At 62.3% G+C, this 16,494-nt stretch overlaps 1 protein-coding gene across 3 annotated transcripts; it reads right to left on the bottom strand.

The window, feature by feature from the left end:
* Positions 1-1,213: 1,213 nt before the first annotated feature.
* On the bottom strand, positions 1,214-16,024 carry SIDT2 (SID1 transmembrane family member 2). Of its 3 annotated transcripts, none has more exons than XM_062197080.1 (27): positions 15,348-16,024; positions 13,988-14,109; positions 13,592-13,756; positions 13,458-13,503; positions 13,024-13,125; positions 12,854-12,937; positions 11,922-12,021; positions 11,668-11,733; positions 10,690-10,783; positions 10,319-10,371; positions 9,595-9,666; positions 9,351-9,422; positions 9,120-9,182; positions 8,273-8,391; positions 7,909-7,982; positions 7,738-7,804; positions 7,197-7,270; positions 6,940-7,063; positions 6,582-6,699; positions 6,003-6,139; positions 5,651-5,759; positions 5,354-5,430; positions 5,139-5,185; positions 4,775-4,880; positions 4,122-4,232; positions 2,689-2,802; positions 1,214-2,608 (listed from the first exon to the last, which is right to left on the bottom strand). In XM_062197080.1, the coding sequence occupies exons 1-27, from the start codon at positions 15,528-15,530 to the stop codon at positions 2,546-2,548; spliced, it is 2,562 nt and encodes an 853-aa protein (XP_062053064.1). In that variant the 5' UTR covers positions 15,531-16,024; the 3' UTR covers positions 1,214-2,545. The 3 variants fall into 3 exon arrangements, with proteins under 3 accessions (XP_062053064.1, XP_062053066.1, XP_062053065.1); XM_062197082.1 differs by having other exon boundaries at positions 14,011-14,109; positions 15,348-15,438; XM_062197081.1 differs by lacking the exon at positions 9,120-9,182 and having other exon boundaries at positions 15,348-16,023.
* Between the last annotated feature and the right edge of the window lie 470 nt (positions 16,025-16,494).

The raw sequence follows: 16,494 nt of genomic DNA, 5'->3' as shown, positions 1-16,494 counted from the left end.
ACTGGAGACAGACCCTCTCCCAGCTGTTCCCACCCCACCCCGACTGCAGAGCTGTCAGCTGGGTGGGCTTCAGTTACACACTTCAGTTAGCAGTGGAATCGGAGGGCTCAGCAGCCAGGTCAGCCCAGCCCCTACCCAGAAGGCAGAGGGTCTCCACGGCCTGACACTACCTGAGACACGGGTAGGAAGCTCAGGAAGTTGGGAGTCAGCCCTCCTTCCCTTCTGGAGCAGTTCCCACCTGTGCTGGAAAATAGGTCAGACCCCATCACCCCAGGGAGACCCACTCACATCCTGATTGTACCTGGGTTCAAGGGCTGCTGGGCTGCCCGCTGTGGCGGTGTCTCCCCACCTGAGGGCACCTGGCAGGCAGGCCCTGACATTCTCCACTGCACGCGTGCGCGCACACACACACACACACATCCAGCAGCACCCCAAACCCCAGCCAACCAATGCCAGAGAGAGAGGCAGCCAAGGCCACTTCAGAAGCTCCACCTGCCACCAGCCTGGCTCGCCCGGAGCTTAGCAGTGCAGAGCCATAGTGCCCCCCTGTGGCACCTTAAGGAAAGAGCAGGGAGCAGAGCCGGAGAGGATGAGAAAAGCCCACAGCCCCCACTCCCAGAACCCGGGACCTCTGGCTCTCTCCAATTCACCAGATTCCTGCCGCCCCCTCCCCAAATCTTGCCCTTCGTCGCGAGGCCTGCTGAATCTAATCAATCTTCCAGGGATATTTCAAAACTCCCTCCTCTGGGACCCTGCCCACTTTCCCTCATTTTCTTGCCTCCCCCCAGGCCCGCCAGGCCTCACCCCACCTCACACTCAAGGCAGCCTCACCCACACCAGAGAGGTTGGGGGGTAGAGGGGGACCAGCTTGCAGCCTGCCAAGCTAGGAGACATTCAGGTTGCCCGGGAAGCCAGATCCTCTCCGGCGGGTGGGGGGCCAGGCAGGCGGAGGCTGCTGCTCAGGGAATCCCAGGATGGTGCTGTTCCCGGTAAGGATAAGGAGGTTCTGTTCCCAGCACAGTGCCTGGTGCAGAGCAGACCCCAGGGGAACGCTGACTGCTCAGGGCAGAGAAGAAAATGCAGGGGAACCACGGAGCTGCAACCACAGCTTGGAGACAGAGGGAGGCCAGAAGAAAAGGGAACCACAGCCCCCTGCCCCACCCGTCATGCTCAACAGTCCCACCCAGCGCAGGAGAGCAAAGGAGGACCCAGGAACCGCACCTGCTTGTTTCTTTATTGAATGCACTCATTCATAGAAAACGGAAATGCAACCGTAGCCTGGACAGACACAAAATGGAGTTCTGAGCGAAGACCCAGCCTCAGCCCCTCTCCCCAGCCCAGGGAGGGCTCTAAGAACAAGGCTGGCAGAGAAACCCACCGCAGCCCAGAGCATAGGCCCCACGCAGTCTCCCCCATCGCTGGCATCTGCAACGGACGCGTAGGGCGGGGAAGCCAGCACGGCCATGGGGCCCGGGGCTGGGGGCAACTCCATGTAAACTCCAAGGCTTCATGTGTGCGCACATGTGTGACTAACAGAACTTGGCTCAAGACGGATGGAAACTCAGAAGCCAGCCCTGGTCCTGGAGTGGGGCTGAGGCCAGGGACGGAGAGGGAAGACCCCTTCTAAGCTAGGCACTGGGGCTCCCGGTGGAGGCAGGTGGGGCTTCGCATCAGCCCTCCTGTGCCTCGTGACATTCGTGACATTTGTGGGCAGTGTCAATGGCACTGAAAGGTCCCCAGCTGGGGCTTGGCAGGACTGGAGGAGGGGAAGGGGTGTCACTTTTCCCATTAATCCTAATCCTGGGGACGGAATCAGTCTGGCAGGGGGGCGACAGGATGAGGAGGTGACCTCGGAATCACCCCCCCCCCCAAATCAGAAGAATTTCAAAACGGGCAGGCTCTTCTCACTGAAAAAGCCAGCCCTGGGCACAGACCAGCGGAAAGAGGATCTTGCTCTGGGCCCCCTGCAGGCCTTAGCACCAAACGCCTGGCACCAGCGGGCCAGACCCCCAAATCCTCCACTCTCACCCATCCTGGCTGCGGGGTGGGCAGTCATGGCAGCCACGTGGAGCCCAAGCAGAACGGGGGCCCTGGTGCAGGACAGAAAATTGGGCCCCACACTGGGGCCCCGGAGCAGGGGCGTGGAAGGAGGAAGTGGTTTGGTTCCCAGGCTGCGCGGGAGGGCAGGACTGCAGGATGCGAGGCGTGAAATGGGGGGACCGACGCCTTCCCTCCTTCCTCAGGACAGCCCACGGAAGGCGGCCATGGGGGGCCCCAACACTGAGAGTGAAGTAGCAATTTGGCCCCCATGTGTAGGGTTTCAGGGGAGGGGCAGACCTCCTTCCCAGCAGAGGGCAGCTGCAAGGTTCAATGACACCCATGACTGTCCCAGGCCAGGCCAGGCCTGGCCTAGACCTCGCTGTCCCGCTGCCACCCAGCCCTGGGCAATAGGGCTGGGACTCACACCCCTGGCACTACAGAGGTGCCCAGCAGGTGACACTGGGGCTCAGAGCCCCACCAGGTGAAGCGGAGGGCTGGGCTCCTGCTAGAAGACGTAGATCTTGTCCCTCTGGACGGTATCCAGGTCGTCGTCCAGTGTCAGTAACACCTGGTGGGTGGGGGTGGGGGACACCGGGTCAGCGCTAAGCTGCCCCACCCCCACCCCCGGGCAGGTTGGAATCCACCTACCAGGAAGGACCCAAACATGGCGATGGAGGAGAGGAAGTGCCAGATGTCGTGGTCATCGAAGAAGTCGAGGAGGATGCAGTCCCGGTTGTGCTCCCTCGACTCTGCCGGAGTTTTCTGGGGAGAAGTCGGGCCACTGCACACTGCTCCGGCACTGGCCGGGCCAGCCCCTCTGGCCGGCTCACGGCAGGGCACCCCGTTCCCAGCCCCTCCGGCCGGCTCACGGCGGGGCACCCCGTTCCCAGCCCCTCCGGCCGGCTCACGGCGGGGCACCCCGTTCCCAGCCCCTCCGCCCGGCTCACGGCGGGGCACCCCGTTCCCAGCCCCTCCGCCCGGCTCACGGCGGGGCACCCCGTTCCCAGCCCCTCCGCCCGGCTCACGGCGGGGCACCCCGTTCCCAGCCCCTCCGCCCGGCTCACGGCGGGGCACCCCGTTCCCAGCCCCTCCACCCGGCTCACGGCGGGGCACCCCGTTCCCAGCCCCGGCTTTGGTTACACCATTCTCCCCAGGCGGGCTGCCTTCTCCTCCCTCCTGATCCTCTGCACTTTCTCCGAGAGCAGGGGTGGCGACTACGGGAGAGGCCTGGGGGGAGAGGCCCTGACCTGGGTTCTGCCTCTGCTCCCCTCGGTCCTCGGCTTCACTGTTTGCTCCAAAGCGCTACTGCCACGTCACACCCTGGTCAAGGACACCAGTGGCCCCTGCTCGGCCCCGACCATCCACCATGGGCCTGGGGGCTGTCGGTGCCGCGCTGAGGACCACACAGGATCAGCCCAGACCTGCCCTGCCCTTCAGGAGCTCGGAGCCTTCACGTGGCCCCCAGAAGGGGACACTCACTCATCTCCGAGTTCGCCTGTCGCCACTCAGGTCACAGCAGCTCTGGGACTTTATGACCAAGAGCAAGGGCCCCTCCTCCAGGAAGCCTTCCAGGAACCCCTACCTCAGAGCTCTCGCCAGCCTCTGTCCTGTCCATTGCCCCTGCCCCACCTCGCTTGTGCCCTTAGTTCATGTCTCACACGGTAAATAACAAGACGCGAGCTCACAGGCTTGCTTTCTCTTGAACTAAGCTGACTGGCTCAAAAGCAGAGACCAGTTCTGGTCACGGAATCAAAGCCAGCCACACAGTGGGTGCCCTGTGAGGCACAGGACAGAATGACACAGCTGGTCAGCAGAGGGCTGGCACTTGCACCCCAGTCCCTAAACTGTCCCTTCTCCCCCACTGGTCATCACACACAGTCAGGACAACTCAGCCTGAGCGTCTTAGGTTTGCCTCTCTGAGCTTCTGCTGCCCCGTAAGTACAACGCGGCCATCTTAGTAAGGAAAGGGCACAGGGCACGATGAACGTGCAGAGGAGCTTGGGAGAGAGCAGCCTGGACAGCACTGGCCCATGGCGGGTGTCCCCAGGACGACACTCACAAGCCTGAGGGCGGCCACTCACCTGCCAGGTGCTGAGGCCCTGGAAGAAGAAGAAGAGGGCGAAGCCCCAGACCACCGACGTGCACACGATGCAGAGCAGGGGGATGAGCTTGATCCGCTCGCCGCTGCGGAGCTGCCAGGCCAGGGGAGCAGCGGGAGTGAGCACCAGGTCCCGCCTGCCTGCTCCCTGCCCCTCCTGTACCCAGGCTCCTGGCGCACGCCTGGGCTGGCAGGACTCGGCCTTTAGGGAGCCCTGCATTCCTAGCACCTCCCGAGGCCGCGGGGCTCGCTCTGGCCCCACGCTGGCAGCATGCCGTCCTCACTCCAAGGTCCACCCTGGCTGGGTTTCATGTACCCAGAATCCTGTGCTGGCCAAGAATTCTGGCCAAAGGGCTCTCCTGCAGGGGGGACTCCTGTCACATCAGATGGCACCGGGCCCTCAGAGGCCCAGGGCCACCAGACTCAGTGAGCCCCACCTCCTCTTAGCCCCTCTGCAACAACCTGAAATGCTAACAGGGAAGGGGCTCTGAGGATGCACCCGGCTCCCAGGGGACACAAGCAAGAGGCTTCCGTCCCACCCCACCCAGGCCTCACTGGCACCGACAGATGGACAGAAAAATGCTCACTCTCTCACGGTGCTGCCCCGGGCAGTCCAGGCCCTCCGCCCTCACTCACCTTCATAATAATGTAGAAGGCAAAGTAAAGCAGCAGGTTGCAGATGCCGATGGCCAGCAAGTAGGAGGCGAAATCATTGGGGCGCATGATGAGCCCGTAGGCAGCCCTGGCCGAGGGAGGAGGGGCTGCTGAGGCAGGGGGGCACCGGAGCCAGCAAGGGCCTCCCACCGACCCCCACCATGCGAGACTGGGGTTCAGAGGCCCATAGAAGATTCTAGAAGCCCAGGTGCCAACATCTCGCTGCTCAGCCCCTACTGTTTACACCCAATGTTTAAAGCTGTCCGTGCACTCGAGGCAGCCAGTGGCTGGCTGGGCCTCCCGTGGTTCCCCCAGCCAGGCTACAGCAGGCAGTGGCCACACTCACAGGGACCAGTTGATGATGTTGCCCATGACCAGCAGCACCATGCGGTCCTGCGGAAGCAGAGACACGGGGACTGAGCCGGAGGGGCACACAGACAGGGAGCCCACAGAAAGAAGGGCCGTGCCAGCTGGCCCCGCCCCTGCCCTGGGCTCCCAGCTACAGCTCCCTCCCCCAGAGGAGGGAAGATTAGCGGGTGGGCTGGGGAGCCGGGCAGGTACCACATAGAGGGGCCAGCTGCACTGCCGGATGCAGTCCGTGTAGAGCACATGCAGGATGCGACGCAGGATCCCCGAGTCTGTGAGGAGAAGGGCGTGGCGCTGAGAGGGTGGGCGCCCTTCTTTGCCAGACCCCTCAGCTGGATCTGCAGAGGCCGCGCAAGGCTGTCTCCAGGTCCTCACTCGCTGCTCCCTCCAGGGCCCCTCTGAGAGAGGACACGACCCCGAGTCCCGCAGGCGCCAGGTCCCGAGGCCACAGAGCCTGCATTCAGAGCCATGCCGCCCGGGCTATGCCCTCACCCAGCTTCCAGCGGCCCATGTAATAGAGCTGTGTGCTGAGCAACAGCGTGGCGGTGATGTGGATGATGGAGAAGACGATCCAGAAGGCCGTGTTCCCTTTGCCGAACACCTGTTGGGAGGCCATTGGGGGCAGGGCTGAGAAGCTGCCCAGTTGCCCGTGGCTCCCACAGCCCGCCCTTCCTGGGGCTCACTGCTGGGTCAGGCTGAGACTCTTGGTGGGCTGGGCCAGCAAGGCACCTCAGGGAAGGAGCGGGGAGCTCTCCTGCAGGAGGGGGCTGGGGTGCAGGCCCACAGGTGCACGAACACACGGGCACCTTTCCTATAGGCTGGGCAGAGCGGGTCAAGCCCTCACCACGCCCAGCACAGAGAAGAAGATGACGATGGCCAAGCAGGCGTAGGCGCTGTAGGCGCTGGCGTTGATGTCCGGGTGCCGCTTCTGGTAGAGCTTCAGCATGCAAAGGCCGGCGATCATGTACATGAACGACGTGTCTGGGTCAGGGGACGCGGGGGTGAGTGACAGAAGCAAGGCTCGGCAGAAAACTCGCAGGCCGGCAAACAGAGGAGCGGAGAACCCCAGACCATGGTGGGCTGGCACTCGAACTCCAGTCCCTAACCATCCCTGCCACCCCACTGGTTGTCACCCAGAGTCTCATGTCTCCTGATGACAACTTAGCCCGAGGGTCTTCGTGTGCGAGCGGCCTGGGACCAGGGGCGGTTTCGCAGTGGCCTCTGGTACTTGCACAGTACTTTGCTCAGTACTTGCACGGGCCCTTTTCTAAGTGCTGGCTACAGAGGGCACACTGGCAACCTGGCCTGGGAGTTTCCAACAGGGCTGAGCCTTAGGGAGTCCCGCGGGTGACCTGGGGCTGGTGGCAGACTCAGCTGGGTTCCTGTTCTAGGTTGAGCCCGAGTAGAGAGAGGCCTCACTTACCGAACTGGAAATTGGTATAGTTGGGGCAGACATGATAGCAAGCACTAAGCAGCCCCTCCATCATCAGGGCTGTGCCCATGGCATAGAACAGGCCAAAGTGTTTCGGGATCCCACATTCCTGTTGGGGGGAAGAGGGAGGGCAAGGAGAAGGTGAGGTGGGCAGGGAGGGAGCGACACCAAGAGGGAGCCCAGAGAGGAGTGGAGGGGGGAAGCAGGTGGCATGTGTGAGTCGGTGTGACAGGGCAGTGGGCCCAACAGCGCTGGGCCAGGGAGGGCAGGGCCGGACACAGCCACGCCTGGCAGGAAGCATGCGCGGAGGCCGAGGCCCAAGGCTCGCGGCCGGCAGGTGCTCGCTCACCAGGGCGTACAGGTCGTTGCGCAGCAGGGCCCGGTTGTGGTTGATCTCCCGCTGCAGGATGATGAGCAGGAACAGCAGCCCCAGCAGGATATACCCCAGGTTGCTAAGGATGTTGTTGAAGGCGCTAGAAGGGGCAGTGCCACATGCTGGCCTCAGCCTCGGCTCCAGCCAAGGTAGCCGATCCCAAAGCCCCTGCCCCAGCCTGGGTCACCGCTGGCCTGGAGAACCTCCTCCTCCTCCCCGGGCATGCTCCCCACCTGAGGTTGCCCAGCGGGTGGGCACACAGGAAGTTGTAGTAGCAGATGTCCTGGTTCCCTGTGACATTCACCACCTGCACGAATGGGGAGTGAAACTGCAGCCCATGCCCCGCCTCCCTGCCCCCCAGTGAGAGCACATGCTACCACGGCCGGCCGTGCATAAGCCGGGTACCCCAGGCACCGGCTGCTTTTGAGAAGTGGGACGCCCGGCAATACAGTGCTCTCTGCCCAGAGGCAGTGCCGAGGCTCAGGTGCACAGAAAAGGGAAGGGAAACTAGCGCAAAGGCACAGCGCTTTGGTTTCACGATGCCCACAACTACCGGGGACAGGGCTGCCATTTGGGCTTATCTTGTCCCCACTTTGCAGATGAAGAAACTGCTGCTCAGGGAGGTGAAGAGATTTGCCTAGGGACAGGCCACAAGTAAAGTGGAGCTGGGGCTTGAACCCAGGACCTCACAGTGACTACCAGTGCTGGTTCCAGAGCCCCAGGGCCCTCCCTGTCCCTGACCGTGGCCTTGGTGAGCCAGCCCTAGCCCCTCACCGTCTGGTAGGTGATCACCAGCTGTACCACGGGCAGGGCATAGAAGACTGCAATGGTGGCGATGTTCCTGCAAAGGGCGAGGCAGGCGGTGAGGCGGGCGGGGAGCAGCGGCCACTCCTGCCAGGGACCAGCCGCCGCCCCCACCAGGGACCACATGCCGGGCCCGCTTACCAGAAGTAGATCTGGTACTTTTTCCGCAGGACGCGCTTGTCCTTCCGCGCCAGGTCGGCCACGTAGAGGTATTGCTGGAGAGACGCTGCAGTGAGCCCCATGGTCCCACCATCCAGGAGAAACCCTCCCTAGCCAGGCCCAAATTCAAGGCAGGCAGGGTCCTAGCCCCCCTCCCCCACCCGCGTGGCTCGTCAACCCCAGAGCATTCGCTGCAGCACAAGACGCTGGCGATCGATCGGATGACTTTCCTCTGGAATCGACCCTGCCCTGCCATGCTCTTGCCTCCTGCTGCCCCAAGAGACCACGCGGGCGGGAGATCCGCTGGGCCCATACAGGAGGCCCCTGGCCGGCCAGGCGCACACACCTTGGTGCGGATGACATTCTTGTCTGACTCGATGTCGGTCAAGGTGTCATAGTCATCCTCTTCCACGGAGCTCGTGGAGTCCAGTCGTGGCCGGGTGGCCCCGGGATCAAACGAGTGGTCTGGGGAGGGCAGGGAGGGAGGGGTTGTGCTGGCAGAAGCGAAGCCGCAGGTGTGTCCCCCCCATCAGAGGCAGCTGTCACAATTACTAGGCAGTCGGGAAAAGGCATACTGTGGGCTGGGGCTCAGAGCTGAGGTGGGAGCAGAGGGGGGCTCAGGCACTAGGAGAGCCACCAGGTGCTCCCAAGTCCTAGAGGGGCACAAGGGTGGGCGCTGCAGAGGCCACCACACAGTGCTCCGGTCTGCCCCTGCGGGCTCCCCTGGCTGAGCTCGGGCTCGCCAGGCCGGGCACTTAGCACACTCCGGGCCCCAGACACTGGACTCAGCGAGTCATGCTGATTAGAAGGTGCCAAGCCCCGTGGGTTCTGAGGAGACACGGTCTTGGCCCCTGCTGGCTTATAGGCCCAGAAGGGCTGGGGCGACAGGCCTCCCTCACTCTGTGTTTGCCTCTCGCCTTCAGAGGCTCCTTCCCGTGGCCATGCCTGATCAACGACCCCAGTGGCCAGGAAGCCAAGGAGCCGGCAGAGCACAGCCACCGAGAACACGTGGCCTGGGGCTGGCAGAGACCAGTACCCGCCTCCCTCAGAAGACACGAGAGCTGGCCATCGCTGTCATTAGACGGGGAAGCCATGCACAGAGCAGCTTTCCAGCCCCGGAGCCGGCGGGCTCCCATCAACCGCCCCGGCAGGAGCTGATTGGCAGAGCGGCCCCGCCCCCTCCCCACATCTACCCATGGCAATGCACAGCTGCCGCATCTGGCCAGAGGGGAGGCGTCGCTTGAACTGGTCGAGCCCTTCAAAGGAAAGGGAAAGTTACCGGGGAACTGGGACCAAGGGTGAAAGAAGAGGGCAGAGGGGGACAAGAAAACAGCACCTGGCAGAGGAGGCACCTGCCCACTGCAACGCTCACCCAGCCACCACCGGCCCTGCACCACACAGCCCCGCGCTGCTGGCCCACTCACCCTGGTAACCATAGGAGAGGTCGCCCGTGCCGCTGCTGTCCACCAGCCCGTCCGTGGAGCCCGAGCCGCTCTCTGCAGGGAACAGCATGGGTGAGGCAGGTAGGAGAGCTCTCAGGGACAGGGATGACCGGCGGCCAGGGCACAGCTCTCAGGGGGCCGGCTGCCACTGGACGACCTCGGAGGTGGCAGCCACGGCAGCCCAGGCTGGGAGTGGGCAAGCACAGCCTCGGGCTTTGACACATACCAAAGGAGCCATAGTTGTAACCCTCATATGGGGAGCCGCCAGGAAAGGAGTCAGCCAGGACCCGAGGGTGACCTGTGGCAAAAACAAACAAACAAACAAAAAAAGATCCTCTTAGCCCTGGAAACAGAGAGGCCAGGAACCATGGGAGAGAAGGGAAAGCAGAACCCAGGGAAGACAGCCACAGGGCCCCTCCCTACCCCCCCGCAGCAAAGATAACGCATCTGCCCACCCCGCTCTCTCCTCCCTAAAGAGACAGCAAGGCCAAGGCACTGAGGTGTGACCAGCAGCAAGGACAGAGACATGAGGCCAGCCCCCGGGCTTCACCCCCGCCACACCCCACCCCCCCCCCCGGCCTGCAGCTCCTCTGCCCCCGGCACCTGGAGCTTACCAAGGAGAGAGGCTGAGAGAGAAGGTCCCAAGCAGGAGGGAGGACAGAAAGAGAGGGTGCAGTGGAGGCAAAGGAGAGAGAACAGGAAGTTAATAACCCCAGAGACTGAGAGCTGCGCGCCCTATGCCTGAGGCGGGCAGGCAGTGTGCCCAGAGCCAGACATGCAATCTGGGGACAGCGCCAGCTGCAGGACAGTGTCCCAGCCCCCCTCCACCTGCAGACTGGGACTCCCCACAGGAATGCCCAGAAGCCCCCAGCCCAGGGGAACGACCCACCACTTTCTCTTCCAAACGCTAAGCCAACTCTGCCCTCCCCGCCCAGGGCCCCTGCAGGTACCGCTTTCAGGGCAGGCTCGGTCTACAGTCACCAGCAGGGTCTTCTTCCTCTGCCTGCGGGGACAGCATCCAGAAGCTGCCCAGATGGGCCAGGAGGAGGCCTTCCCTGCAGCCTCTCCTCCCTGTTCTCACCCCTCTGGCCCTGACCCCCACTGGGGGCGATGTGGGCCATCCCTACTTTAAGAGATTGAGGGGGCACTGCCTTCCAGAGGGAGGCCCAAGAACCACACCCGCTAACGGGGCCTCACCTTCCTACAGCCAGCAGGTGGTGGACAACACTCTGCAGCTGCGCAGGTCCTGCCAGGCCACCTTTCCCACATGGGCTGCCCAACTCCCCCCAGACCAGGGCACCGCCCGGCAACTGCACTTTACCTCCAGTTCTCCCAACAGGCCAGCAGGACGGTCAGCAGGTAGAAGGAGAGGAATATGCCCAGGCAAAAGAGCATGCCACCCACGTAGGCCTCGGCTGTGGGGCGGGAAGGAGGCAGGGGAACAGCTCTCGTCCAGACCTCCAGACACAGCCCACTGTGGCACCCACGGGCCTCCGTGACCTGGCATCTCTGCCCAACCCGGTGTCTCACCTCTTCTCCCCTCCAGTGTAACAACCCAGCCAGTGTGCACACTGGCAGTTGCCCAAGCGTGCCAAACTTGGACACGATCCTATCTGCTCATGTCCTTCCCTGTGCATTCTAGAATCTTCTCTTTCTCCTTCTTGAAAATTCCTCTTGACTTCATCTTCAAACGTCTCCTCCATCCTGACTCCCCCTGCTCTGTGCCCATCTCAGCCCTCAGCACCCTGCAGAGCAACAGCCTCTAGCCCCTCTGCACAGGAGCTCCCCAAGGACTGAGCCCAGGCCCAGTAGGAGGTGCTCAACAAATATTTGTAGAATAAGTAACCCATACAGGAGAGGCAGCTGCTCTTCTCTCCTATCGCAATCCTTATTTTTATCTCATACTTTCCAGTTTATAAAAGGCCCTGTTTAATCATTCAGTAAATATTTATCGAGCACTGGCTAGGGGCCCAGGACTTTTCTGCTAATACCGTGCTACATCTCACAACTTGGGCTAATGGGACAGCTTTTATTGCCTCCAGTAAAGAAACAGGGCAACAGAGGCACAGCGGCATGACGCTGCTGGTGAGTGGTGGAGGGTGAACCACAACTCAGCTCTCCCCTCTCCAGGCCTGGGCTCCGCCTACACTGCACTGCACAGCACTCGGCCCCAGCCCTCCCCACCACGGGTCCCTCATTCCCCAGCTCCCCAGTCAGCAGCTCGAGTCCGCATCACCCTTCCTGTCAGAAGGGAGGAGCCATAAGGACTTGTCCTCCCCACCCAGCTGCCCACACTCACACGTCACTGCTTGAGACACCAGCACCGACAGGGTTTTCTGGCGGTGCCCTTGATCGACCGGTTCATCTGGAAGCAAGACATCAAACAAGCAAAGAAGTGGTAGCCTGCAGCTTCGTTAGAGGCGGTGGGACCGAGCCCTTGGAGAGTCGGGTGGAAACCCATGTCCTACCAGGTCCACCCATCAGCCACCCGGGACCTCCCTAGAAGCCACCAAGCCCTGCCCATTCCTCCCAGGCCCAGGGCACAAAATGTACCTTCTACAAAGGGGTAGAAAGGCAAGGAACCCCCACAGGCCTGGTCTTCAGTCTTCACCACCACTACCACGTAAAAGCTGTTGCTGGGGAAGTCTTTGCGCTGCAGGATGCGACCGTCACCATCACCATCATCCTTGTCACCACCACCACCATCCGCGCCTCCTCCCTTTTCTGAACACTTTCTTTGGGCCGGACACTGCGCTAAATTCTTTTTTTTTTTTTTTTTTTTTTTGAGTTTGCAGAGCTAGATTTATTGAACACGCTGCAAGTAAGCAGCCCGGCAGGCAGGACAGCCAGAAGCTGGGCCGCTGGCACAGGCTGCCGCGGGAGCCGCGAGCAGGACAGCCAGCGGCTGTGCGCTGCTCCACGCCTCATTCTCACTGAATCCTCAGAAGCACCCTTCATCTCTCCTCCCTGCCAGACAGGCTCAGCGACGGTAGCTCAGGGCCACTTTCCACTAAGTATAAGAGTCAGGATTATTTGGCCCCAGAGCCCAAACCCTCGATCCACACTGCAGCTAGGTGAGAAACACGTGCACGCGCCACACGGGTTGCGCTATTCCAGGCTCCGTATCAGGCAGGAGAAAGCGTGGAGGGGCCACATGTCCTGCTGGGTCCCTGACTTGCTGCTGGAGTGGAATGCATGGGCTCCCCCTCCCTGTCCCCAGAACAGGGCTGGGCCTTGCCAATGGCAGCTTCCCACCCAGGCTATGGCCTGGCGCTCTTTCCCTCTCCTCACTCGTGTTACAACAAATGAAGGAGATACAACAGCAAGAATGGGAACTCTGCCTCCTCTTCTCCCTGCGGCTGATTGGGACTGCAGTTCAAGCCTACGTGTAGCAGGGGACCCACGGACACAGGGACTGAAGGACCAGGACTCAGTCGTGTGTAGGAACGGGGAGGAGGCAAAGGAGGGCCAGGCGCACGTCCTACCTGCACAGTGATGGCGGCCTTCTTAGTCATCGTCTGGTACATTCCGATGAAGGCTACGTTGTTGTCCAGGTCATAGACGGGGCACTACAGAGGGAGGAAGGGGAAGGCAGATGTTAGGGGACCTGGGCCCTGCCAGCAGCTGGAGGACAGCAACAGGGCAGGCAACTTACCAGGACATCCTGGATGGAGATGACCGAGCAGGGGAAGGCCTTGTTGGAGGTCACCTTGACGATCACCGAGTCTACTCCCTCAGGGAACTCGTACTTGAAGTACTGAGGGCACAGGAGGGCCAGGGAGAGACCCACCTCGCTGACAACGCAGTCTCCCGCGAGCAAGGCCCCAGAGTCCTCTCTGGTTGGGCAAGCAGCCCCATCTGCTGTACACCATTCCCCTGAACCTCAGATGGGCACTTAGGACAGTGGCCAAGACACAGCAGAAGAGACGGCAGCCAGATCCCACGGGTCAGAGTCCCTCGTGGAGAGTACCACCACCGTGAAAGCCCCAGCGAAGGCCACTGGCCACCCCACTTCTCGCGTTCCAGCGCCCCCACTAGGCCCCCATTCGTTTTCCCCTTAAGGCACAGCAGACAGCAGGGAGGTTTTACCTGGGGCTGCGCTGCGGTGGTATTGAAGCTGAACTGCTCCCCGGTCCTGCGGGGCAGAGAAGAGCCCACGTGGTCACTCCCAGGGCCTGCGGGACAGCCAGGCCCCGGATCCTCCCTCTCTACCTCGGGCAGACCTGAGCACAAAGTTGTCCATCCGGATGACCCGGAGCTGATACGTGGTGTTGACTGGTGACAGGGTGGAGACGTCCACATAGAAGAACTGGACCTCAGACTCATTCTTGGTGGGGGGCTGGCACAGCGTCCGTTCTACCTTTTGGTAGAGGTACTTGCGCTGATACCTGGGGCCCAAAGCCGGGAGTCAGGGCGTGACCAGAGTCCCGGTCAGCCTGCCCCTCTAGAGGAGTGAGACCCCAGGGCCCCCATCTGGCCTCGACCTCCCTAGCCCAGGTCCACAAAGGGATGAGGTGGCCGCATGCCCTTGACCGGCCTCCTGGCTCAGGGAGCTCCTAGGGGAGGCTCCAGGCGAGGCCCAGCCAGGCTGCCCTGCCCTGGACCCACGTCCTACTCACAGCCCTCGCAGGATCAGGGGCACCTGGAAGGACACCACAGCCTCCTTCTGGCGGACCACAAACAGCAAGGGCGCATCCTTCTGCTTGTTCAGGACGTTCACGGACACGCGCACGCCCTCAGTCTGCAAACGACACGCAAACACCCCTCACTCCAGCCTCGGCCGCCTGACACACACTCCCGGACAGCGAGCCCGGCCCTCCCCCACGCCACTCTGGTCTGGTTGGGAAGCCGGAGCAACCCTCGGCCGTCGAGGAATGGGTGAAGAGGAGATGTGTACGGAGGGGGCCAGCTCCTGGACAACAGGTGTGTACCAGATGGCAGGACCCAAGCCCCAGGAATCCAACAGAGACCTCGGGAGCCTGCTTGGGACACCCCTTTCCTACCAAGTGCATGGGATGCACAGGTTCTTACACTCAGGTATGTACACACACACACACACACAGGAAAACAAGAAGCGCTCCCCAGCCTTCTTTGTGACCCAGGAAATCGCAGGAAGCTCCGGTTCCACCACTACAACTAATGAGGGGAGGGCCGGGGCAGCAGGTGAATCTCTGCCCAGGACGAGTGTGGCGAGGTCCCTCCACATCCCTGGGTCTCAGTCCCCCTCCTATAAAATAACACTGTTCTAAACAAAACTAAGTACACCTAGGCTGCCGCTCGGGGCCTGAGCCCACATACGGGAAACAAGAAAGGACTCAAGCAGAAAGATCCAACTTCAGAAAACCAAACTCTGCCCCATCCTGGGGAATAATAGTAATAAAAAGATTCCCCATTCTCAACTGCACCGCTCCGCTCCTAGAATCACACAGGCAGCCTACAGGGACTCGCCCAGCCTCAGCTCGGCCTGAGGTCCAGACTTCCCAGACCTAGCAACCTGGGAACGCCCTGCTGGGCAGCAAAGGGAAGAGCAGTGGGAGTGAGGTGGCTTCTTCACAGTGGCCGAGCTCCCCTTCTGCCATCCGCTGTGCACTTGGCCTTATCTCCGCCACCCTCCACTCTCAAGGCCAGCCGACTTGCTGGCTGGAAAGTCCTGCACCCATCTCCCGGGGGAAGGCCGAGCTGGAACTTGCTTGGGCAGAGCCTTTTCCATCTGGGACATCCCCCCGCAGCCAGCCACACCAGAGCAGCCAGGCCTGCTCACACCACAACCCAACCCGCGGAAGGGAGGTGGTCCACAAGATGGGAAGGCGACAACTTCAAAAGCCATCCGGGCGGAGGAGCACCGGTGGCCAGGGAGGGGGGACTAGTTTGGAGGCTGCCTCGTGGTTCCCAGCGGGGTGGCTGGTCCATGAGGCCTCCCAAGAGTGCAAGGAGGGTGGCAGAACCGCCCGGCACCCCCCGGCCAGCCTCAGCCCTCACCCGGTTGCGGGTCACAGTGTGGTTGAAGGTGTAGATGTTGACCAGCTCGCTGTTGACCTCGTCCACGTAGGTGTGCTCAAACTCGGCGTCCTTCTGCGACACGTTCTTGGGCCCCAGGGCCCCCAGATGGCTCTCGACCGAGGCCACCAAGAGCGCCAAGAAGGCCAAGCCCAGAGCGAACATGGCCCCGGCAGGGCGGCTGTGGCGGCGGCTGTGGCGGCGGCGGCGACAGGCGACAGGACACCTCCGGGACGGGTGGCGGCTGCGGCCGCAGCTTCCAGCATCTCACCAGGACCAGAACTTTAACCCCGGTCCGAGATTAGGAAACGTCCCCTCCCAGGAGCCGCGGAGACGCTCCTAGGGGCCCCGGAGGGGAGGGGGCGGCGGGGTGGGGTGGGGAAGGGGAGCTACGGGAAGGGGTCCCAGGTCACGAGGGGCTGAGCAACTCCCCGAGACCCTGCAGCCCCCGGCCAGGGCCGGGAGAACCGGGGGCGCTGGTTGCCGGGAGCCCGGAGACGCCGGGAAAGGGGAGGGGAAGCAGCCGGCGAGGGCGGCCGCGAGGGAGGAGAGTCGGGAGGGTGAGGGGAGCGATAGGTCGTAGCGACTGGACGCCGGGTTGGCCAGCGAGTTTTCTGGGACGTGGGCCCTTTAAGGGCGGGCGGACGCGGCGGCCCGGGCGCTGGGAACTCGGGCAAGTGCGCCGCACCGCCGGGCGGTAAACAGCGGAGCCGCCGACCCGCCCACTGTGACGTCAGGGGAAACTGACACGGATTTAAAGGGCCAGGTCCCGGATTTGTCCTTAAAGTGGCCGCAGCCCTCCAGCGGAAAGGGAAAGTTGCCCCCCACCCCCCCAACACACCATGGCGGTCTCCAGCTCCTATTGGCTGCCACCTCTGGAGGTTACCGTTGGAATAGATGCATGTTTACATGAAGGATGTCCAAGTGTTGTGTTCTCATTGAGAAATTCTTCGCTCATAGAGATCTCCCCATCCTTACTGCTATTTCCACTACTATCTTCCCCTCCATTCGCACCCCTGCCTCCCCCCCCCCACACACACACCCCTCCCTCTCTCCTGGGATCTTAAAAACTGTAGAACTCAAGGCACTGGGAGACAGGACTGAGGGGAAAACAGAGGTGGAAATGCAG

This window comes from Lepus europaeus, chromosome 7, assembly GCF_033115175.1.
Source record: "Lepus europaeus isolate LE1 chromosome 7, mLepTim1.pri, whole genome shotgun sequence".
NCBI classification, from domain to species: domain Eukaryota; kingdom Metazoa; phylum Chordata; class Mammalia; order Lagomorpha; family Leporidae; genus Lepus; species Lepus europaeus.
This window is presented reverse-complemented; position numbering and strand designations above follow the sequence as displayed.

Coding starts and splice junctions, on each gene's coding strand:
- SIDT2 (XM_062197080.1), bottom strand. CDS start 15,530: ATGTTCGCTCTGGGCTTGGCCTTCTTGGCGCTCTTGGTGGCCTCGGTC. Junction 5,431..5,650: donor CATGGGCCGCTGGAAGCTGG/GTGAGGGCATAG, acceptor TTCTCCTCACAG/ACTCGGGGATCCTGCGTCGC. Junction 4,233..4,774: donor CCTTCTACATTATTATGAAG/GTGAGTGAGGGC, acceptor CTGGCCTGGCAG/CTCCGCAGCGGCGAGCGGAT.